Raw genomic sequence first — 24,531 nt, forward strand, 5'->3', positions numbered from 1 at the left:
CTAAACTCATTAACTGTAAAAATAACAAGTGTGATTGTGGCAATCAGATGTCCGATGTGGCAGAAGGAGGTAACACGGTTTTCCCTGATATCGGAGTGAGTGTAAAACCTGAGAAGGGGATGGCCCTGTTTTGGCTAAACCTGCTGCCGTCGGGGGACGGGAACTACGCAATGAGACATGCCGCTTGCCCTGTTCTCCGTGGATCGAAGTACGGTGAGAATCCCATCAGCTTAGAATTTAACCATAAAGTAGAAATAAATCAATAATGGAGAACTCTGTATGGAAAGTATAATCTATAAATGTGTAATATCAAAATAGAGTATAATATGAAAGAGACTATAATATTAAAAAGAATGAGTAGAATAATAAAGCAGATAATTCTGTAAGCTCATGAGTTTGGTGTAGGCATATATGTACAGACATTTCCAAATAAAAAACTTTGTTTTGAAATCCATTACACTTGTTAAATTAAAAGCGTACATACAGATATGTTTTGTTTGAAAAAAGTCTGTGACATGTTTTATGACATAATAATATAAATAGGACTTTTCTTTCCTATATAGAAATACTTTTCTCAAGAATATAAGGGTCTCGGGCCAAACCAGTCAACAATGGTTTTGTCATGGTACATGTAGACTCCTTTCACACTCTCCGGGGCATCCAAAGCCAGGTACAAGGGAGCGGCAGCTCCTTGCTCGATGGTCAGAGGTCCCTTGTGGCTCGTCATGTCTGTATCCACGTATCCAGGGTGGACGCAATTCACAGAGATGCCTTTTGGTCCATATTCCCGGTTCTGAATAAACGTCAATGCACTGACAGCCACTTTCGAGATAGCGTAAGAATTAGATCCCCAGCCCTTCGCCACATTGCTCCCATCCTTTGCAGCTTCAACGAATTGCTTAACCAAATCCGAGAGTTGTGGTTCTGTCAAGGTGTTGCTTGCGAAACTGCTGCGGAGATTCTCACCGGGTGTGTAGGACAAATGTCCGGCGGAACTCGATAAGTTCACAACTCGTGCATTTGCTTTAAGAATAGGGAACAAAATTTTGCAGGTAGAAACTAAAGATGTGTAGTTTACGAAGATGGTTTTCTCAGCCTGGACACCAAAATTTTCTGTTGAAGATCTTTTGAAGGCAATGGCTGCGTTGTTGATTAAAATATCAATACCACCATTCTTTTCTTTGATGTAATCCCGGAATCGTTGGACACTTGCGGCGTCTGTAATATCCAACTGATGGAAAAGGGGATTGAGTCCAGAGTCTTTGAGTTTCTGTACAGCTTCTTCACCTCTTGCCACATCTCTGGCTGTGAGGTAAACATCTCCGTCGTAGCGTTGGCATAATCCTTTGACTATAGCAAAGCCAATACCTTTATTTCCTCCCGTGACTACTGCTACCTTAGACATGATGATGAAGCTACAAAGTACTGTGGTGAAAAACTCAGGGGACAAGATTTTTATATTCATTTTTATCGTGGTCAAATTTAAAGGAAAACGAATTTAACAACAATAAACAAAAATAAAATGAAAAACAGATTTACCAAAACCGATAACAATTCTTATCCTTAAATAAGTATCTTGCCAAATGTTTTGATAAAAAAATCTTTTGTAAAAATCTTCTAATGTAGGTACTTCCCACCAGAGGCGGATTTGCAGTCTTGGGCGCCCTAGGCCCCAGACCATGTAGCCGCCCCTTTCTCAGTACCCATCATATTGACCAGGAGTATCCAAACTTTTCAGTAAGTTCCTAGGGTCAAAACCGTTTTAATTTTCCTGCCATTATCATTCATGGTTCATGGGGTGAGATTTGTCCAGGTCTTGGCGGCGGATACGTCTGCCCACCTGCTGCGTGGCGGGCCGGTTCGAGAGAGACTGGGTGAGGGAGGCCTTTTGACCTTTCCAGCCGGACTATTGGAGGGATGTATTCATACGTATGTCACTCCTGGACACACTAATCCCCAGATTCCTACCCACCCCTCATACATTTTCCTTTTCAGAACTTCCTATCTCTCCCTTCCTTAAAAAGACCCTCCACACAGCATCACCTAATACACAGCATCTCATAGGTCGTGTGGGAAAATATTTTCCTCAAAGCCTCCTGTGTGGAATTAATGTAAAAAAAATACGCTTACTAAATTCGCTAGTTCAATTACTGTATAATTGTCGATTGTCGCAGGCCGGATTGATGACATTGGCGGGCCGTTGTTTGCAGACCCCTGATATAGACTATTGACTACATAATGAATTTACGGCGAGCGACGGAGCATGATAGGTGTGGCGAGGGCGGCTGCGGGGCGTGGGGGCGCGCTGTGTGCTGTGTGTGAACACGCTCTTGCATATCGCTATTTCGTACGTAGAATATTTAGGTACTTAGGAAGTAATTTCTTGTTATCATCTGTGACTTTTTTGTCACGATTGGCCGCCCCTAATATCTGGCCGCCCTAGGCCCGGGCCTACATAGGCCTAAGGGCAAATCCGCCTCTGCTTCCCACTTACATAAACATTTTCAGTAGAAAAATTTGTTTGTTTGAATTTTCCTAAATATAAAATAGATGCAAGTGGATCAAAGTAAATTTAATCTTATTAGGTTTGATAGATAATAATCAGCTTTTGTGAACCAGGCTTTTGTATATTTATGTATATTCTATATGTATTTATGTATTTGAATACTTAGTGCATAGGTTTTTACATCCAACAAGTGTTATGGTAGCCATACACGTTAGGGTTTGCATGATGGTTATGCATGTACATTCATAACCATCATGCAAACCCTAGTGTGTATGTAAAAAACTGTACAGTTATCGATGCATGTACATGCAACCTAAGAAATACCAAAATAGATATTTTTTGCCGCTCGGTTATGTTTGCGCGCATGCATAACCGAGCGTGTGTGGCGGCCGCTCATGCTTGCATGCACAGTTCTCAGTCATTCTCAGTTCTCAGTGTCCAATATTCTGTGGTAGTGGAATGTCGTGTGCGTGCATCGCGTTCCTTCGTTCAAACTCATAATGGCCAGTCGCAAGCGCAACGCGATATTAGAAGAGTTTATTGATACGTATAAATCTGAACCTTATCTTTGGCGCGTAAAATCCAAAGATTATCACGACAGAGACAAAAGATCTGCAGCGTACTGTAAATTGCTAAATAAGCTTAAGGAATTAGAACCTACAGCTACAAAAGACGATGTCGTTAGAAAAATTAATACGTTTCGCAGCAACGTTAGACGAGAAAAAAAAAAATACAAAGAATCTGTGAGGTCGGGAGCATCATCTGATGACATCTATAAACCAACACTGTGGTACATTCATTTGTTTGATTTTATTGGAGATCAAGATGTTCCCCGAAGCTCGCGATCTAACATTTTGGATAGTGAAGAAAATGATTCCAATGTAAGTATAAATACATTATTAAATTTGATTTATTTTAAATTTTAATAAAAATTAAATGGAGTTCTACGAATTAAACACAAAAACAATTAATAAATGAGTAAATTATTTATTTTTTCATTTTGTACAGGTATAGACGAAAACATTATCAGTTACACTATGAAAACAGCTCTTGTCATAGCGAGATGTGGATTTTCTCAAAGTCGTCTTATTACGCTTGATGTGGCGACTGTATGTTATTTTACAACTTAGTTAAGTGCTAAGATGCTAATCTAACCATCAAATTGAACAACAATATGATAACTACATACGAAATATAAGAAACACATCACTTTTGAATGTAACTATCCTGCCAAGGTACTTTGCCTTCATTGACAAAGTAAGTTTGGTACTCTAGCCTGATTTTTTTTGCATCATTGACGACATTTCCTTGATTTTGTATTTGTAAATTTTCTATGTGTGAACGTGTTGTATCATAGCCCTTTGTAACAACAGTTCCATTATCCGTGTTTTCTCTATAATAACATCTTTGAGGTGCATATGAATTAGATGTGTGCTCCATTAGAAAGTTGTGCAAAACGCATGTAGCCATCACCACTTTTTCTATAATGTCTGGATTTAAATTAATTTGAGTGTGATAAATGCGAAATCTTGATGCCAGTATGCCGAAAGCATTTTCAACTACTCTTCTCGCGCGAGATAATCTATAATTAAAAATTTTCTTTTCATCGCTGGTCAAATCTGCTTGACGATATGGCTTCAGCATGTCGGGTCTCAATGGGAATGCATCATCGGCAACAAAAAAATATGGCAAATTCCTTGAACTGTGTTGAATCTGTTCTGTGTTTGGAATATTTAAATTTTTCTTTTGTAGCTTTTCAAAAAACTTTGTATTCTGTAAAACACCACCGTCAGAAACTCTTCCATTTGTACCAAAATCTGCTAATAAAATTCGGTATCTGGCATCAACTATTGCCATAAGAAGTATGCTATGTCGTCCTTTGTAGTTGTAGTAATAAGAACCACTATCAGAAGGTGGAACTATGTCAATATGCTTTCCATCCAGGGCACCCAAGCAATGAGGAAAATTCCATCTCTCCTCAAAGTGTTGCGCGATTTCCTTCCATTTATCCAATGAATCTGGAAACTAAATAATCACATTATTATTATTATGTAATGAGCAGGCAGCATTCTGCTGATGCGCTCATATCTAATTTAAAATAAGTTTGACAGTAATTGAGTGGTATTAAGTTTGAGCGGAGTCCTTTCTTCTCTCCAAATACATTATTTTGTGTTGTTATAGGATGCTGACAACTCTACAGAAAATAGCATAGACGATCCGAATAACGATAATACAAATACTACACATGATGCTGCTGCTGTTACTGACACTGTTACTGGGACTGATACTGGGACTACAGAAAACATAACGACACCTAGGAAGGCTCAAGCACCTGCAAGACCGGGAAAAAAGAAAACAAGAGAACAAGATCAGTTAACCAATGACATATTACTGTCCGTGAGAGACCATTTTAAGCGTCCTGCTCTTACTTCAGTAACAGACGATCGGTACGATCTTTTGGGAAAATCTATTGCAATAAAATTAAGATCGATGGAGAAACGTCAACGCTTGATTGCAGAGAAAATAATAAACGATACTCTGTTTGATGCAGAGATGGGTAATCTGAATACCGAATCAATTCAGAATCGTCGAAGTTTAACTTTTGTTCCATCACCAACTCCCAGCCTCAGCTCATGAACTCCTAGTCCTTCACCGTCAATACTTCGACAATATTATACACAACCGCATAATCACACCGCTTCTGCTTCACCCCAATTTCAGTCCTGCTCATTTCCAATTCAACAATACAACACTCAGCAACAAACTTATACGACTTCTCCTTCACCACAACGCCAGCCTTGCTCATCTCCGATTCAACAATACAACACTGAACAACAAATGTATGCGACTTCTCCTTCACCACAACGCCAGCCTTGCTCATCGCCGATTCAACAATACAACACTGAACAACAAACGTATGCGACTTCTCCTTCACCACAACGCCAGCCTTGCTCATCGCCGATTCAACAATACAATTGACGGCCGGCATAGTCCAGTGGTAACGCATTGGACTGCCATTCCGAAGGTCGCGGGTTCGAACCCAAATGCATGATGGTTATGCATGTACATGCATAACCATCATGCAAACCCTAACGTGTATGGCTACCATTACTTTGTTAATATCATTTTTCCAGTTTGTACCAAATGGATCCATCAAGAGGGACAGGAGCTGAAGTTGCCGTGCACCCTGGAATATCAGGAGGAAGGAACACATCAGGAATTTCCTAAGCCTGTGATGAAGCAAGCTCTTAAATAAGTAGAAAAAAAAACCTTTAATTTGCACTTTTTGTGAGATTTTGACCACCTAGATTACCAAAATAATAGATCTCAACAATAATGAACACAGACTTATTATCGATTTGCAGAACAAAGCAATGATCGTTATCACAGATTCTTATTCATGAAATATCTTTATTTTAGGTCATTTGTATAACTAATTTGTTTTTTATCATTTGCTGCATCCTTTTCGAGTCGCATCTTTTTGAGTTTCTTTGCCGGCTAATAAAGCTGGAGAACACGTTATTCACTCTTAAGTATAATATATTGTAATCACACTTGAAGAATGTTTTGTTTTTCGATTTTTGCAAGCGATTTGAATAACCAAACATACATCTATTGTTAAACATAATCATTCGATACTAATTTTTGTATTTTAAGATATTATTTTTTCTTTTCGCTTATTCTTATAAGTACAAAATTGTATACATATTTAACTAAAGCTTCTAACAGGAATTCAATCTTAACACTTTTTTCCTTCTATAAAATAATATGTTCCATAATGAAACAATGTAATATGAAATGATGATATGAACTAAATTTGTCAATTGCCTGGCCTAAAACAGGATCCATTCCTAGTTGGCTAGTAAAAGTTCCCGCATATGTTTTATTGTATAATTTTTTGTGAAATATATTTTTCTGACTTTATGTCCGGGTTAAATCTTCCCCATAGGAAAAACTAAACCCTTCCACACACTTTTCCACAAATGATCATCTAGTCAGTCCACATTATGCAAGTGCATTATGTATGCAAAATAAATACAAAACAATACAAGAACAACACGTCAACTCACCAGAGATCAAATGGGAAAATAATTCACCGACTCCAGATATTATCATATCGGAGGGTTCGTCTCGGTAGAACTCCTAACAGGGCCTATAAATCCTACTGATCCCTCAACATAAATATTTAAAAAATCTTTCGTAATCCTACATGTATTTAAAATGACTGATTTGTGCATTTTTGTATATAAATTTTTTGATAGATCTAATATGCCTAAATTTTTAATGAGAGAGCTAGGTATAATACTAGTAGCCGAAATAACAAATGGTAATATTTTTATAGTCTGAGAATGCCAAATTCTTTTTATATCATTTCCTAAATCTGTGTATTTTCTTATTTTTTTATTGACAGATTTTTGAATATTACAGGAATTTGGAATAGCGACATTTTTTTATTTTTTTTTTATTTAGAAAAAAAATAAATATTTACAAGAGATAAAGTATATTACATTTCATATCAGACATCACTTTTTTTTGTTTACCCAATTTGTAGAGAAATATTCTCGGGTCAAACTGGGGAGCTAGTCTATGTGCTTATATACTATATATAGATAATAATATGTATAGTTACAAAAATGGAAAAAGAATATTTTCAAAAATACTGTAAAATACTACAAAATATTGTACAATAAGAAAATTACATATAATTATAGAAACAGAATATCAACAAAAATCAACGAAAAATCAACAAAAATAAAAGCAACAATATAAGCAACAGAATAAGCAACAGAATAAGCAACAGAATATGCAACAGAAAATATCTGAAAATCATCAAAGTCAATCTTCTCTGTAAAAATACAAAGAAAGTTTATTTTTAAATTTAAAATAATTTTTCTCACTTTTTATTGTATCCGGTAAATCGTTAAATAACTTTGGGCCTATATATTCATGATGGTGTAGTGCAGCTGTCGTGTTGCATCTAGGTACGAACATTTTCCCAGATGTTCTAGGTCTTATACTTCGCGTTGAGGACCTTTCAGAATCTTTAAAAGCTTTTTAAATAGCATTTCTTTGAAATAGTTTTGAAATCGGTAGGACCTTAAATTTTTCAAAAAGTTCGTTGGCTGGAAAAATTCTTGGTTTTTTAATAATAACTTTGATTATCATTTTTTGTGTTGTTACTATCGAATACAGATGGATACATCAATGATATAAGTTTTTATTTTTTTAATTATTATTATGTAGGGACAGCTTCACACCAAGTGTACAATGCCTAGTTCACATGAGAACAGGACAATATTGTATTGTCACAAATTTTCGTCCATTGTCCTAGTGTAAAGTTTGTTTTGAGGATAAGACAATGAATCAAGACATTGTCCTAGAGATAGAAGGGAAGACTATCTCCTCAGGACAATGTTTTAAATCAACCACCACCACACCTGGCCGTATTATCCGTGTGTAAACGAGCTTGGACAAGACAGTAGGACAATATCCAGTCGCACTACGCATACATATCTCGGCTCTCGGTGCTCGGATCTCGTATTCCAGCTTAAAAATGTTGCATAAATGGAATAATACTATACATTTTGGTATAAAAGACCTAATATTTTTCGCTAACTCGCTCATTTTCGCAGCATTTTGCGTTTTAACTATGGTTGAGAGCTCGCAACAATAACATTTGGCTGTCATCGGTTGTTTTGTTTTGCTCTATCTAAAAATAATTTTAAAACATTCTTTTTTGTTTTCTGGCAAAAAAAGTGTAGTGTGTTGTGCCTTGGGGTTTTTTCTCCCTCCCGATCTTCCAGGAGTCACTTTTTGCTGCTAATTTCCAGATGTTCATAAACTTTTTTTACTTCTGTATATACTATTGTTGTAGTTGAAGATTTCCCTCCCGGACCCCCTAAAAACCCCCAGTTCCCCCCCAAGAGGGGGAAAATGTAGAAATTTCTGACAGTGATTCTGTCATTTTGACTTCTACCAAAAAAAGGAAAATTAGTCCCTCTTCCCAAATAAAACTTGACTCGCCTTCGACTTCACAGTCCCCACCACCACTTTCTCAACATCCTTCAACAAACTTTTATTCTCCTCATTCCCGTGGCCCGTTCATAGTATACACCCAAAAAACTGAAAAAACATCCACCCTCTTGAATTTGGTAAATTCCTATCAAACAGCAAGAACCTTTCAATCGAGCCTCGAATTCCACTCAGGGTCAGCTGCCAACAGTTTCATCAAAAACATCTTTATTTCATCTAATTCAAAGTTCAAGTCATATATCCCTACTTTCAATGTCACTCGCATGGGCCTGGTCAGAGGTATCTCGACCGATCTGTCCATCTCAGAAATTCTGTCTTCACTTTCAACCCCCCAACACATTGGCAATCCCATAAAAGCCAGGAGGCTAAATTACAAGGACTCCTCTGAGGGTATAATTTCTTGGAAGCCCTCCCAATCTGTCGTTATCACCTTTGAAGGTCAATCTCTTCCCTCCCATATATATTTATTCTTCAACTCATTACCAGTTGAAATGTATACTTATCCCACCACTCAATGTTTCAATTGCTGCCGTTTTGGTCATACCAAAGCTGCATGCAGATCTCAACCCAGATGTTTTAAATGTGGAGAAAACCACGCAGCTGACCAATGTCCTTCTTCCTCCTCACCTAAATGTTTTAACTGCTCAGGCTCACATACAGCTATCAACTCTTCTTGCCGAAAACAATCTTGGCAAAAAAAAATTATAATTTCTATGGCCTCTCAGAACTTATCTTTTCTGCAGGCTTCTAAACTATTCCCGCCTGTTAAAAAATCATTTGCTGAAGCTTTATCCAGCAACTCCTTATCCAACCCTCTTCCCTCCTCTACAACAACTTCTTCTCGTTCAACTAAATTCACATACAAAAACCCTATCTCTAAACCGACTCTTGGATACGATCAGCAACAACACAACTCACTGCCCTTAAATCCCAATGGTTCATCTCTTTCAAATGGGTGTGCAATCAATAATAATCCGTCCTCAATGAACTCTCTAAAACATTCTGAAAAACTCTCCCATGACAATTCTGTATTTATCCAAACTCTTATTATGCTTTTAACTGACATAATTTCTTCTCAAACTAATCTACCGTCCAACGCTGCTTCTATTATTTCCACATTAAAATCATTTATTCAATATGACTCTTCAGGATGTCAGAATACTTCAGTGGAATAGCCGAAGTGCTATTTCGAACAAATCTGATCTCCTTAACCTATTAAATTCAAACCTTATTTCTTTGGCTGCTATCTCGGAGACATGGTTTTATCCATCCACCCACTTTAATATAGGAGGGTATTCCTGTCTCTGCCGCTGCCGAACAATTATTTGTACTTTTGTGTGGCGGAAATGAGAAATCAAATTTGGATAATTTAAGGTACATCATTTTTGTCAAAGGAGTAAAAAAGAATTAATTCAATTTAACCACATATGCCTCAGGGATCTCATTTCTACAGTATTCAGTCTACTTTCAGCCTTCTTCTGCCAGTTCCATGCCTCACTTCAATATATTAGGGTAGGTACCAGCACTCCATTGTGGACTGCTAGCTTCGCTTCTTTGGACAGTTGTTTTTTAGCTCCAACCGCGTTCAATCATCCATTAATTACCCATTAAAACCAAAAAGCCGGCCACCCCTACTAATTCACGAAGCGTGATCAAGAGAGATGGTAAAAAATGAAAGTTCAAAATTTCCCATATAACATTATTCCTTTTGCCGCCATTTTGGATTTTTTTGGTCAAAAGGTATCCCTCAACCAGTTTCTTCCGATCCGGCCCGCCACGTAGTAGGTGGGCGAATGCATCCGCCGCCAGGACCTAGACTAACCTCACCCTATGAACCCGTGTACCCTGCTAAGTTATGATTTTTTTTATGGATTTGTCTTTTGCGAAAGTTTCGTTTCAATCTAAATATGCATACATTTCTTATAAACAATTCAAGAACAAACAGTCGAAGGAACACAACATTTTGGTATGAAACGGTCCCATCTCACAGCCATTTCATGCGATATTCGACTCTAGAGACTAATATTTTGACTTAAATATCACAAAAGATTACGGAATCAGATAAAACCTTGTGATGAACAGTCCACCGATTGCCCCTTGATTGGTTCATTTAGTAAAGCCAGATATAGAGACATGGATCACTTTTGTCTAATAACTTCTTACCTGGATCATATACGGGAATAGATCAATATATATGAGAACCACAAAAATATGCCAATTTGGGTAGATCAACGAAAAGTATGCATCCGATTTCCATACAAATTTAAAAAATTTTATGAACAGTATATCAAATGGTTTTTCTGTGCTAACTGGCAACATTGATAAATAATTATTGTACCACTATTGCCAAATCATACAGATGTATTCCATCATAGCCAAGTTATATGGTGTTAAAGGTGGATCAACTTAGTCTAACAACTTCTTACTGGATCAACATACTATGGGAAGAGGTCAATATATATTGATTATATAATAGATAAATGTATAAGAATTTATTTATTTGGAAATACAAGAAGTCTGATATTTCATAAAAATAGACAGGAATTATCTGAATAAAACAATTTTTAAGAAATACAAGATAATAAATAATATTGAATAATCGTTGGTTGAATAATAACAGAGAAAAATTGCAAGTTTTGTGTGTACACACCATTCCAAATAATATTTATTAAGCTTTAAATATAAGAGCTGTGTGCCAAAAACATTATAAGCAAAGGTAAGATAGGAATGTTTGATGATAATGATGATAAAAAATTGTGGTATACATTCTTGTTTAACGACTTCTTCTCAATAATACAAGGGTTTCGGGCCAAACCAGTCAACAATGGTTTTGTCACGGTACATGTAGACTCCTTTCACACTCTCCGGGGCATCCAAAGCCAGGTACAAGGGAGCGGCAGCTCCTTGCTCGATGGTCAGAGGTCCCTTGTGGCTCGTCATGTCTGTATCCACGTATCCAGGGTGGACGCAATTCACAGAGATGCCTTTTGGTCCATATTCCCGGTTCTGAATAAACGTCAATGCACTGACAGCCACTTTCGAGATAGCGTAAGAATTAGATCCCCAGCCCTTCGCCACATTGCTCCCATCCTTTGCAGCTTCAACGAATTGCTTAACCAAATCCGAGAGTTGTGGTTCTGTCAAGGTGTTGCTTGCGAAACTGCTGCGGAGATTCTCATCGGGTATGTAGGACAGATGTCCAGCGGCGCTCGATAAGTTTACAACTCGTGCATTCGCTTTAAGGATAGGGAACAAAATTTCGCAGGTGGAAACTAAAGATGTGTAGTTTACGAAGATGGTTTTCTCAGCCTGCACACCGAAACTTTCAGTTGAAGATTCTTTAAAGGCTATGGCTGCGTTATTGATTAAAATATCGATGCCACCATTCTTTTCTTTGATGTAATCCCGGAATCGTTGGACACTTGCGGCGTCTGTAATATCCAACTGATGGAAAAGGGGATTGAGTCCAGAGTCTTTGAGTTTCTGTACAGCTTCTTCACCTCTTGCCACATCTCTGGCTGTGAGGTAAACATCTCCGTCGTAGCGTTGGCATAATCCTTTGACTATAGCAAAGCCAATACCTTTATTTCCTCCCGTGACTACTGCTACCTTAGACATGATGATGAAGCTACAAAGTACTGTGATGAAAAACTTCAGTGGACAAGATTTATATATTTATTTTTATCGTGGTCAGATTTAAAGGAAACTAATTTAATAACAATAAAAAAAAATAATTTGAAAAATAGTAAACAGGTTTACCAAAACTGATAACAATCCTTATCCTCAAAAGAGTATCTTGCCAAATGTTTTGTAGTATTATTCTCTGATAGCCACTTGCTAGATGATTTTATTTTGTAAAACCATAACAATTTTTGTTGTAGGAAGTCGAGAAGTAACCATCAAAATGAATGCAAAATGCCATTTCAAGCAACGCACAGTATTTTAACACAAAAGTTAGCCAAAACTTAGGAGTGAGTTTTTATTATTTATTTATGCCCTACTATTGTTAAGACAGACTGCTAGATAGATGTGTCTATGTATATGGATGTGACATGCCATTATGTAAAAAAAAAATTTAGTTTCCGATTTTACTATCACGTTTTGGGCATGATTTGTTCTATACATACATTACAGTGTCTACCAAATTATTTATATTTGTATATATATATATTTAAACTTGTTGTTAATATGGTGTTTGTTTTATGGTGGGTAGGTTTGAGTAGGTGACACTGTGGTGGGTAATGTTATAAGTCTCGTGAACACCTCACTAGGAGAACCTGTGCTGAGGTGTTTACGTGGTACAAGAATTTATGTGTATTGGTTTAATTTTCTTATATAAATGTACATTGGGTTTTTATGGTTATTGTACACAGTTATTTAAAAAAAGTTATTTTATTTAAACAAACACATGTATATATACATACACACATACACATTCATCCATAAACACATTGTTGAAACCTATGTTCTAAAAACATGCACTTTTCATAATTAATATTTCCATTTTAAAAAAAAAATCTTTTGCTGCTAAATGGACCTTCAAGAAAACTTTACCATCTCCGGAATATCTAACATAGAAAAATCATAAGATAAATTTTTTTTTTTGTGTTAAGTGATCGTAAACAAAATGGCGCAAAAGTGCAAATTGATTTTTTTAAATATTATCAGGAATAACCAAATTTTATAGTACCATCCAATACTTACATACTTAAATGCTTGTAATAATGATGCTTCTGCAGAAAAAATATATTTATTACTTAAATGCATGTGATTAGAAATATAACTATATAGACTACAATATAAAAACTCAATATTTTTAAATATAGTGCATGCTTTCTACGACAATACAAAACGTTTTTTTGTAACTCTTCTACATAATAACATTCTCAAAATGTAAATGTAATAAACACAAGCAACGAGAACAAACAAAAGTGATTCACACAACCACTGCGATAAGACTTTTTGTCGGTAAGGTAGTACGGCAGGGAGGGGGTGGAATTATTAAAATAGCTGCCATGCACAGACATAGGAATTAATAGACGAGAAGATAAAGGCGAGGGGTAAAATCAACTGTTGAAGAACGAAGGGAGTGAAGATGACTGTGATTCGTCAATAAATCAATCTGACAGTAAATAGGCATCTCGCATTATAATATCACCATTTACTTCTTAAAAGTAAAATCTGCTTTGAATGAATAGACATTTTTACATGGGAGCGCAAATTACTCGCCACGTTATGAACAAATTTGCGAAGTCCAAATTCGGCAAAGTAAGGCAGCTTCTATATTCAGATTCGTAGTTAGTTTCAGAGTATTTAGTTAAGACACTTTTATAAATGTTCATAATTTACTTCCCAGCAACCAACCAGCTTTGTGTTTCGCATCCAGACGTTTCTCGATGTGATAGTAACAACTGATTCATATTATACGATGTGAATATGCTTAAAATAAAATAAAATAATGCTTATATATGGAATGTAATACGACAATTGGGTTTATTCTCTTTTTTCGCATCTATTTTTACCAGTTTTCATAGTACAAGTCAACATTTTGCCGTGTTATTTCGTAAAATGAACCGATGATGCCTGGACCATAGTTCGCACAAGAATGATGACGTCACGTTTTCAAATATCACTTGAGGCCGTACGCGAGCCCAGCCGGCTCAATGGAACCGGTATGGGGAGTGGGGATAATACGCTTTTAATCACTTAGGGCAGGTCTACTAATATTCATATGTCTATGCTGCCATGTGATGTGATAACTATTGAGCTTTCAGAAAAAAAATTTTTTTAGTTTTTAACAAAATAAAAGTGTCTGAGTTATGACCAATTTTCTTCATAGAGAAACTCGTCTTTGCAACGTTTCGATTCTGTGGTTTTCATCAGGACGATACTGAGTGCATTATTGTGTGTACATAACAGTACTTTGAACTTAAGTAATTAAATAGGAAATCTATATGAATTGGTTTCTTCAACGGCAGTGGGTAATAAGTAATCTTATTACAACTTATGTAAACAAACAAAATAAATTTTCTTTATTTGAAAAACTATAGTGTGTACATTTAAATATTGAACAAACTCCCAAGGTAAGTGATAAAAGATTGCTGAAAACCGATACAGAGAAATAAATAATTTCAAGTATTCCCCAAGATTGTTGTAGAACACAAAGACAAATACCCTATAATATTAATAATATGTCCAACTATATAACTAGTAAAATATTGGCAGTATCAACGATGCTGGCCGCTAGAGGCACTAGATGGGCACTAGTATAGCATATTGATGTTGACATCCCTTTCAATGGTGGCAATTGAATTTATTTAGTTATTGATGGCGCTGGTTTTGCGCTTTCTAATTTGTATTTTGATCAATTTTGATTAAAACAATACATCCAAATGTCCCACAAAGTAGGTTCTGTGTGTACAGATTGCCCTGGGCTCCCGAGCTCTACAGAGCAGAGCCCTGGCACGGCTAAGGTCTCGGGCCTCGATTCTTGACAAAATCATTCCACCCGAACAACGAGTGGTTAGACCGTTGTTCCAGTGGAATGACTTTTGATGTTTAGCGTATGTAAGTATGTACCTTCCACGAGACTCAAGAATAAGAATTTCGACCAATGTATGTACTTTCGACGGCGATTGCAAGCGGCCTGGATTGGAGAATTGATACCCTGGATTAATTCCTATCTTTTTCTGATTTTTCTGTTTCTAATTTTCTTTTGAGAATCGATAATATTGCCTTCAATGATTATTTTTTTTTTTATTATTTGAGAAACAAACAGTTCTATATATTTTATAAAAAAAAAAAATTATTTTGCGTGGTTGCATGAACCAGTGAAGTTTCCGCATGAGATAAATATATATTTTTATTTGTTTTTTTTTTTAATTAATTCATAACCTATTCTATATGTATAAGGCAAATATTGGTATTAAATTAAGGAATAACTAAATAGTAATTAGACTGAAATCAGTCAATGGAGAAATTATTATTTTTATTATACATCGATAGTAATATTATTCTATGAACATTGAACATTGTTCATTATTCTATGAACATTGAATATTGTTCATTATTCTATGAACATTGAACATTGTTCATTATTCTATGAACATTGAACATTGTTCATTATTCTATGAACATTGAACATTGTTCATTATTCTATGAACATTGAACATTGTTCATTATTCTATGAACATTGAACATTGTTCATTATTCTATGAACATTGAACATTGTTCATTATTCTATGAACATTGTTCATTATTCTATGAACATTGAACATTGAACATTGTTCATTATTCTATGAACATTGAACATTGTTCATTATTCTATGAACATTGAAGATGGCCACAAAGTAAATGCATACAACAAATAATGCATTATTTGCTTCTCTGTTGACTGAAATAGTTCCTCATTGTAATTAAACTGATTCAAAGTGTTTTTTTAAATAACTAACTGTACCCCGCCACGCGTTGCTGTTGCTCAGTCTGTCTGTGCAGATAGATAAAAAATAGCCCGTGTTGCTTTTACGTCCAATCGATGGCGCTTTTTTTTAATTTTTATAAAAGCATATTTTTACCTATCACAGATGACATTTATATAATATAGTTTTTTTTTTTTTTTTTTAGTTTTAAAGAAAGTCAAACATTCCAATTTTACGAATAACCTGACAATATTTGAAAATCTCCTACTACCACCACAGTAAGCTGAAAATGTTGCTTGTGTTGTGATGGAAGACTTAGCCAGCCGAAGAATTTAACACACTACGCCTGGGTGGGACCCAAACGCGATGTCAACTCGGCCACCGACCTATCAATATATCCCTTTCTTTCTATTATCTATGGCTGAAACCATGAATTTACTGCCCAAAATAGACATAAACATTGGGTTTGGTAACTATCCTCTCTACCCCTTTTGACCAAGTTGAAGAACTTTGCGAACCGCCTCTGGCGTGCTGCTTAATTTTGTTAAATCACCCCGATTTTCTATGTAAATAATCTTCTTTTTCTTAAGTCATTGTCTCATGCTGAGGATCCTGACCCCACTCCAAATGCCCTATTGATAAAACTTATCAAGTTCCAGATGAAAACAAGCCGAGAAATCCTTACTTCATTAAAAACTATGCAGAGTTATGCCGAGATGACATTAATCTTTCAGAAGACACCAAAAAACAGTTAATCACTTTTAAGGTTCAAAATATTTAAAATACATACAGGGTATTTGTGAACTTCCAGCAGTGAAACATGTTGTAAGCTGTGTGAAAACTGAATCATTTTATATAACTTCAAGTGAAATTGATCCATCATTTACACATATTGAAAGTATAAGTTGAGATAATTTTTTGTTCTCAATTTGATGTCGCAAGTGGCCCACTTTCTAAGGGGACATTTCCTCTCTTTTAATTTATTAAGTTTTGTATTATTGTTTTTTTTCTTTAAATGTAATAGTTGTATATTATATCTCATGTAATATGGCAGACTGGGATTGCATTATCTTCCCAGTCCTGCTGGATTAAGAATAAAATAAATACAATTAGTCAGGAGAGGAGAGGATCTCAACTTGTGTTCGTAGTACCCATAAATATACCACTCTACCTTAATGAATTCTTTTAATTTTTATCTCATCATTTCATCAAATTCTAAATATGGTAACTACATTAAAATTTTCTATAATTTAATAAATTAAATGTTTATTTTAGGTTTTAATTTAGAAAAATGTTTTGAAATGCCATTTTTTCAAGTTCATTTTTTTTAAACTTCAAGGGGTGAACCCCCTGTTACCTATGCAACCTGCAACGGTAAATAAATGACTAAATTCACACATTTTTGAAAATTTATTCATACTTTCTTTTTGGCAGTAGAAATGAAGATTTTCAGAGTCCGCCCAAAACAAAGTGATGAAACACCCCTCTAGGGGGTTAAATATTGTTATTTTGTTTACTTTTTACATTTTTTTGCTAAACACTTGTATTATATCACCAAATATTGATTCTTTCGACTTGGGAGTGGTCTCATTTGATTCAGCACTAATGAAAACATAGTAAACGATACCTCAAACATGTTTTTTTTTAATTCCCCTCCCCCCTTAATCTGAATGAAGAATTCATTTATACTGCCAAGATGAATTTATGACCAAAGTTTCATGAATGCATGAGTTTTGCCATTTATAAAACCCTATTTTACCTGTACTAGATGTATATACAAATGATTTGTATATTTAACAAACTGCCAACACAAGGGATTTATGTGTTTTTACAAAAGATTGCTGAAAAACGATAAAGAGAAATATATTATTTGATGGCTTTCCCACGATTGTTGTAGAACGTGACTGTGTTTAACATTAAAGTGTTAAAACTCATTTATTATGTTTTTTGTTTGATTGAAAAATTGATAATAAATTTCAACTTTTCCCTGTGTTCAATTCTTTAACGATTGACCCACTGCTTCAGTAAGTACTCTGTGTTAAATTCTTTAACTATTGACCCACTGCTTCAGTAAGTAAAACACAGAAAATCTGTGTGTGTGAAACGAAAAAAACTCTCAAACCACGAGCTGTGCCTTAATGTAAATAGCACTGCATTATTTGGTATGTTGTTTCCATCGGACTCTTTCAATTGATAAATAATAAAACTAACATTTAAATCGAAAATGTTGAGATATCATGATAAACAATTTACCTATAATTAGCAATGAACAATATATGTATTTTCCTTTTTATGTAAAGTTATAAAATGTGCTATTCTCAGTACTTTTGAATATTATTTTATAATTGCTTGAATTGTTTGCAGCGTCAACGTGTCGTAATGTGGTTTCTTCGAGTATTTGTTTATGTTGTGGTGTGTTCGGGGGCGTGGGCCGACTTGTTCTCGGCTCTGGTGGGGATGGAAGCCATGGTGGCCACTGAGGGGGCTCTGCTGGACTCCCTTCAGGCCTACTTGAAGAGTCAGGAAAACCACCTTAAAGTGCTCAGGAAGTATGGAACATTGTTTTAAACGCAAAATTATACTATGAATTACAATAATAAATTATTGTGGGATTCAATAAACTAGATCTGAACACGCGGCCTACAGTCACGATACTTACGATAGCACTGGGCCGAAATCAAGTAGCAATGGCTCTGAAAAGCTGATGTTTGGGATTCACCTGGTTTGCAACATTTTACTGTAAATATATCGTAAATGTAAAGCAAAAAATTAGTTTGTTTGAAGTCTAAAGCAGTAAAGATGCACAAACGGTTAACTCCGGCTAAATGTATTTTAGTACAACTATTTTTGTTTACAAAGCCTTTTCTATCGTGAACTATAGAGCAATGAATAATCTATTAAATTTTCAAATAATACAAGATGCCATAAAATCTGTTTGAAGTCTGAAGCAGTAACAAACAAACACTAAATTACATCAATTTATTAGAACGCTATTGAAGATTTTTTTTATATAATGACACCAACAACATTATGAAAACATGATGTGAACATTGGTTGTTGGGTTGTAACCTAATTATGTATTTTTTATGTATGTAATAATTATGTTCTTAATTTGTTAATGTTCCACCTACGCAAGATGTATCCAGTAACAACGCCCCCGACTGCAAAGTTATGTCAATCTGTATCTATTGGTATATACATATATGTATATATGTATACATATATGCAATATCATTACGTATTGCAAAATAAGAACATAATTAGTATTTTAATTCATAAAACCCTGGTTTTCAGGCAGTTTGATGCCTATAATGCAGAATACCAAATGGCTACAAAAGATTTGACTAATTATTTGGCAAACCCAATTAATGCTTTCAAAACTATAAAGAGATTGCATTTAGACTGGTTGAAAACCGAAAACATTGTGCGGAATCACACCCCTTTAGGTAAGATTACATGAAAAAAAATTATATGTTTGTATACATATTTATAATTTTGCATAGTATGACGGAAAAAAAATTGAAATTAAATATACAGGGTTTCAGGGGTAAAATGCGCTAATTCGGGAGGTGATTCTACATGATGGTAGAATTAAAAAAGAAATACAACTTTTTTCAAAAAATATTTTTCGATTGAAGAATATTTATTTTGGCATAGAAACAATTCATCTTTTTTAATCTAAAAACCACCCCAAAACATTATAATGTCGAAAAGTTATTTATCTTTTTACTTCTAAAATCATGTAGAATCACCCCCCTGAAGTTAGAGCACTTTACCCCCGGACACCCTGTAGACTCACTATAATTATATTATGATTCATGTGTATTCTGTATTTGCTTCTAGCAAATCCACAAATAATGTGTATTCTGTATTTGCTTCTAGCATATCCACAAATAATGCAATTAAAAAATGAACTGGTATTTCCCGATGAGAAAGATTTTTCGGCTGCTTCTGATGCTATGTTAAGGCTGCAAAATCTATACATGTTGGATTCTGAGGAAATTTCAAATGGAAAACTAAATGGGATACAGTACAGGTAATGCTTGTACTGTACGATAAACATTATTATTGTATAATAGTTACAATATCTTCAACTTCAGATATTTTCTATACATTCTGATCTTCCTAACAGTGTGGGTTGTGAGGTTAGGTTTACTTCCATACATTTTAATAGATTAAGCCATGCTCCATTAGCGCCTCTAGCCGCCAGAGTTGTCGACTAATACAAGTAAATACTGTCAATATTTTATTGGAGTTGGACGTATTATTAATACTTAAGGTGTTTGCAACAACCCCATCCTATCCTAACTAATATTATAAATGCGAAATTGTGTTTTGTTTGTCCTTCTTTCACGTCGCAACGGAGCAACCGATCGATGTGCATTTTTGCATAGGGATAGTTGGAAAACTGGGAAGTGACATAGGCTACTTTTCAACCAGGAAAAACATTTAATTCCCTTGGGAACATTCTTTGTACAGAAATATCTCCGCAGAGCCGCATGTAAAGGCTAGTCCTATATAAATTATTTTTAACTGACAGCCAAGATGGCCGCCAATCTTGTTCAAACTTAAAACATAGTTATTTATTTATTGTTATTAAGTTTAATTTGTAGAACTCCATTTTATTTTTTTATTTTTTATATATACAATAATATTATTATTGGGTTTATAAAAACAGTTTATTTTTAAACAAGTTCTGCTGTGTAATTATTATTACGCGTGACAGCTGTTTCGCCCTCTGAAGGCATTATCAAACTGTGGGTAGCCCACTTACAGACGATACATTTATATTATTTCTAGGTAGGTATTTTAATTTCATTTACTGATTTCTTAATTGATTTCTAAGTAAAATATTAAAAATTATTAATGGTTATTACCCCAGCAAAGTTTCCCCAATTAGTGTAATGTTTAAATTTGACTGAATGTCTTTATGTTAGTTATTCCCAAACGATGACTCATAGGGTTATTTTAATAGCATAATTAAGTACTTCATAGTGCACTCATATTTGCATTAGGTTTGAAGATATCTAGTAGGGGTGAACGAATTATATTTGTTTGTTCATTAATTAGAATAGCTTTCGGATTATTAGAGTTTTTGTTAATTTCTAATTGCTCTAAAAGATTCAGTTTACGGCCTTTATTTTTAAAGAACATATAAGATCTTTTAAAAATAATAATAAAATACAATCTCAATTTGCCAAACATCTCCTAGATGAAAATCACTCACTTAATGATAATAATAAACCAACTCCGTTACACGTACAAAATAAAGGCCGTAAACTGAATCTTTTAGAGCAATTAGAAATTAACAAAAACTCTAATAATCCGAAAGCTATTCTAATTAATGAACAAACAAATATAATTCGTTCACCCCTACTAGATATCTTCAAACCTAATGCAAATATGAGTGCACTATGAAGTACTTAATTATGCTATTAAAATAACCCTATGAGTCATCGTTTGGGAATAACTAACATAAAGACATTCAGTCAAATTTAAACATTACACTAATTGGGGAAACTTTGCTGGGGTAATAACCATTAATAATTTTTAATATTTTACTTAGAAATCAATTAAGAAATCAGTAAATGAAATTAAAATACCTACCTAGAAATAATATAAATGTATCGTCTGTAAGTGGGCTACCCACAGTTTGATAATGCCTTCAGAGGGCGAAACAGCTGTCACGCGTAATAATAATTACACAGCAGAACTTGTTTAAAAATAAACTGTTTTTATAAACCCAATAATAATATTATTGTATATATAAAAAATAAAACATAGTTTTCAACATGTTTGTGGTGAACTTTACAAGGAAGGAGAGGGGACTGAAAATATATTATATGACCCCTTAGGTACATGATTTTACTATTTTTATAGTTTACCAATGACAGCCAGCGATTGCTTTGAGTTAGGTCATCAACTTGCCAACATGGAGCTGTTTGAGAATGCAACCACCTGGTTCACTGTTGCATTGAATAAATATAAGGATGACGATCATAATACCGTTAGAAAGAGCCTTATTCTAGAATGGCTCGCACATTCATCTATCAAGCAAGGTACTAAGTATTTTTTTATATACTCATTCTAGATATGTATATATATACCAGGGCCAAAACATTTGATTAATGTAAATTAATTTATTGCAAGTTCTGAGAATATATATGTATGTTTTTCCATTCTTTGTAGAATGATTACAAAATGAACTGAATTCTGTTGAAATTATATTTTAGGTGATGTAGACAAAGCTCTAAATGTAACCAGAGATCTACTTCAGTGGGAACCTGAAAATGGATGGGCTCAAAGACAGTTGTCTATCTTCACAGAAATCAGACATAAGAGAGATACTGAAATGGTAACTGTTTTTATCTACTGTAAAACATATATTTTTAGTTGATTTGTTAATCCATTTGTAACCTTTTCTACATAATACAAAACCAAAATGTTGCATATACATATAGCTTTTAACTGTGAAAAACTGTATTTTGAATGGTGTGAGTGAGCGCTGTTGTTTGTAGCATGAAGTTGGAAAAAGTGGGAAAAATAATGTTGCCATCACCTAAATAGCGACAGGAAATTCAAAGGTGCTTCAAAATAATGCCAGTAATATATTTATTTAGTATCATTATAATCTTCTTCTACCTAATTCACTGCCTCAGACTGGGGATTGTGATCCCCATTCCAATTGACCTCATAATAAAAATTATCAAATGTTTTCAGCATCAAGTCCCCAATGAAAACAAACCAAGAAATCCTTACTTCTTTAAAAACTATGCTGAGTTATGCCGAGATGAACTGGATCTTCCAGAAGACACCAAAAAACAGTAAATTGAGGAAATTATATGTATCTAATATGTGCAAGACTGAGGGATGGAAGGGGTGCGGAGCAGCGGGAGAGAGGCGTTGTGCAGCTCCTAGCCCGGCACGGTACGGCTGGAAAGAGGGAAAGATTAATTACAACAGATCGCTCGTCTAGCAGATCAAGGAATATTATAATCTAGGCCACGTTGACACCTATTCTTATATAATATTACTCGTCTGTGATGAATGCCATGGGATTGTTTGGCAAGCGATATCATGAGATAGGCCATGCCCACATATATTTTTATCGCTCGTCTGTAAAGGCCCAAGCTTGACATACTTATTCTTTTGTGATGTTAGGAACACATTCACATGAAGGTATGGTATGTAAGATGCCTTGTTGCAAAATGTTGACACTTCACGGTAACCACTGCACTGTTGGGCATAATACAATTATTATTCCCATCCTGATATGTTTTTTTATTCACTTATTGTAATGAGAATGTATTTTCAGCTTGAAGTGTCATTACCTGACAAAGAACGATCCCTTCTTGAGACTGGCTCCGGTCAAAATGGAAGAGTATTATTTGGATCCGTACGTTGCCGTCTATTATGATGTCATCTATGACAGTGAAATCAAATTCTTGCAAGAAATTGCCAGATCACGGGTAAATATTAATTATTTTTAAGAAACACAGATGGTTGCAAAAAGATTTGTCACCAAGGATTAATGTTGGAGTTCACACGAGCACCAAACATTTTTTGCTACAAATGCATTGGCAGTTGATATAATTGAGGTATTATATTATATGGGATAAATATCAGCGTTGGAAATATGGGCAACAACTTTGAACTCATCATGAAGATAACACGGGCTTCAGTTTGTTAAAAATGCTCGCCGGGTACGAGTCTGCAATGATCACTGCATTATGCCTTTATGTACACTAAGATACTGTACAAATTGTTCTGGAAAAGATAGATAAAGTGATGCTATAACCTTTCATCGGTAAATAGGGTAAATTATTTATTTTTTGTGAAATCGCACAACAGTCACAATGTTTCCCAATCGTCCAGAGCCAGTGAGACTATGTCATCCCTAATTGGAGTATATTGTGAGGATGAAAGTAATGGGGAGGGGAAGGAAGTGAGGGAGGAGAAGGTGGGTATGTACCTGGCTATTCAGATCTGGTCACAAAACACGGCAAAAGCCATTTCAAGCAATGTTTCAATTCTGTGGTGGTCTTAAACCAGGGCAATACTGAAAGTATCTTCCAGTCGGGAACGATCCACATATATTCTACATATTATTTTTAATGAGTAAATTATGAATAACACAAATTAATCAAATAAAATTTACATGTGCACGCCGGGATTTGAACCTGCGACCTTTGGTTTGCTATTCGAGAGCATTACCTTCGACCACGGGGGCCAAAGGGTAAGGCTCTACAATAATAAAGTTAATAATCCGTAGTCAAAGTGCAAATTGGCTTTCTTCATGATAAAAAACTCAAGGAGCACTTGAAGTTCACGCGCCGGTAACCCAAATGCTCAGAATTAAGGCGCGGCGGGCAGTCACCGGCGACTCCGTTCATTGAGTTCGTTTGCAGTCGGAAGGATTCGGACTAGAATGACAGCCTCCATACCTCCTTTCCTACTTCCCGCAAGGGAACAATATTTTAAGTTCTTACTATGGCAAATTTAGAGCTAGCAGACAATTATCTGCAGACAACTGTCAAAAAACTGGGTTAGGTTAGAAAGTATCTTAGGTAAACT

The 24,531-nt window shown here is 35.1% G+C and overlaps 2 protein-coding genes and 1 pseudogene across 2 annotated transcripts in view; 1 reads left to right on the forward strand and 2 right to left on the reverse strand.

The window, feature by feature from the left end:
- LOC149420802 (prolyl 4-hydroxylase subunit alpha-1-like) overlaps positions 1-24,531 on the forward strand; it is a 32,334-nt gene that overhangs the window by 6,150 nt on the left and 1,653 nt on the right. The window contains exons 6-9 of the mRNA XM_089635121.1: positions 48-213; positions 5,641-5,738; positions 18,322-18,506; positions 23,273-23,426. Coding sequence (XP_089491247.1) covers positions 48-213; positions 5,641-5,738; positions 18,322-18,506; positions 23,273-23,426 — 603 coding nt within the window. The remainder of the gene's footprint in view (positions 1-47; positions 214-5,640; positions 5,739-18,321; positions 18,507-23,272; positions 23,427-24,531) is intronic.
- LOC149420803 (carbonyl reductase [NADPH] 3 pseudogene) lies at positions 294-1,410 on the reverse strand (annotated as a pseudogene).
- Positions 11,175-12,306, reverse strand: LOC149420804 (carbonyl reductase [NADPH] 3-like). The gene has a single exon (XM_089635223.1). It carries the CDS (start codon positions 12,155-12,157, stop codon positions 11,327-11,329), a length of 831 nt encoding a protein of 276 aa, XP_089491349.1. The 5' UTR covers positions 12,158-12,306; the 3' UTR covers positions 11,175-11,326.

Source organism: Hesperophylax consimilis, chromosome 9, assembly GCF_061612785.1.
Source record: "Hesperophylax consimilis isolate HC1 chromosome 9, BYU_Hcon_1.0, whole genome shotgun sequence".
Classification (NCBI taxonomy): domain Eukaryota; kingdom Metazoa; phylum Arthropoda; class Insecta; order Trichoptera; family Limnephilidae; genus Hesperophylax; species Hesperophylax consimilis.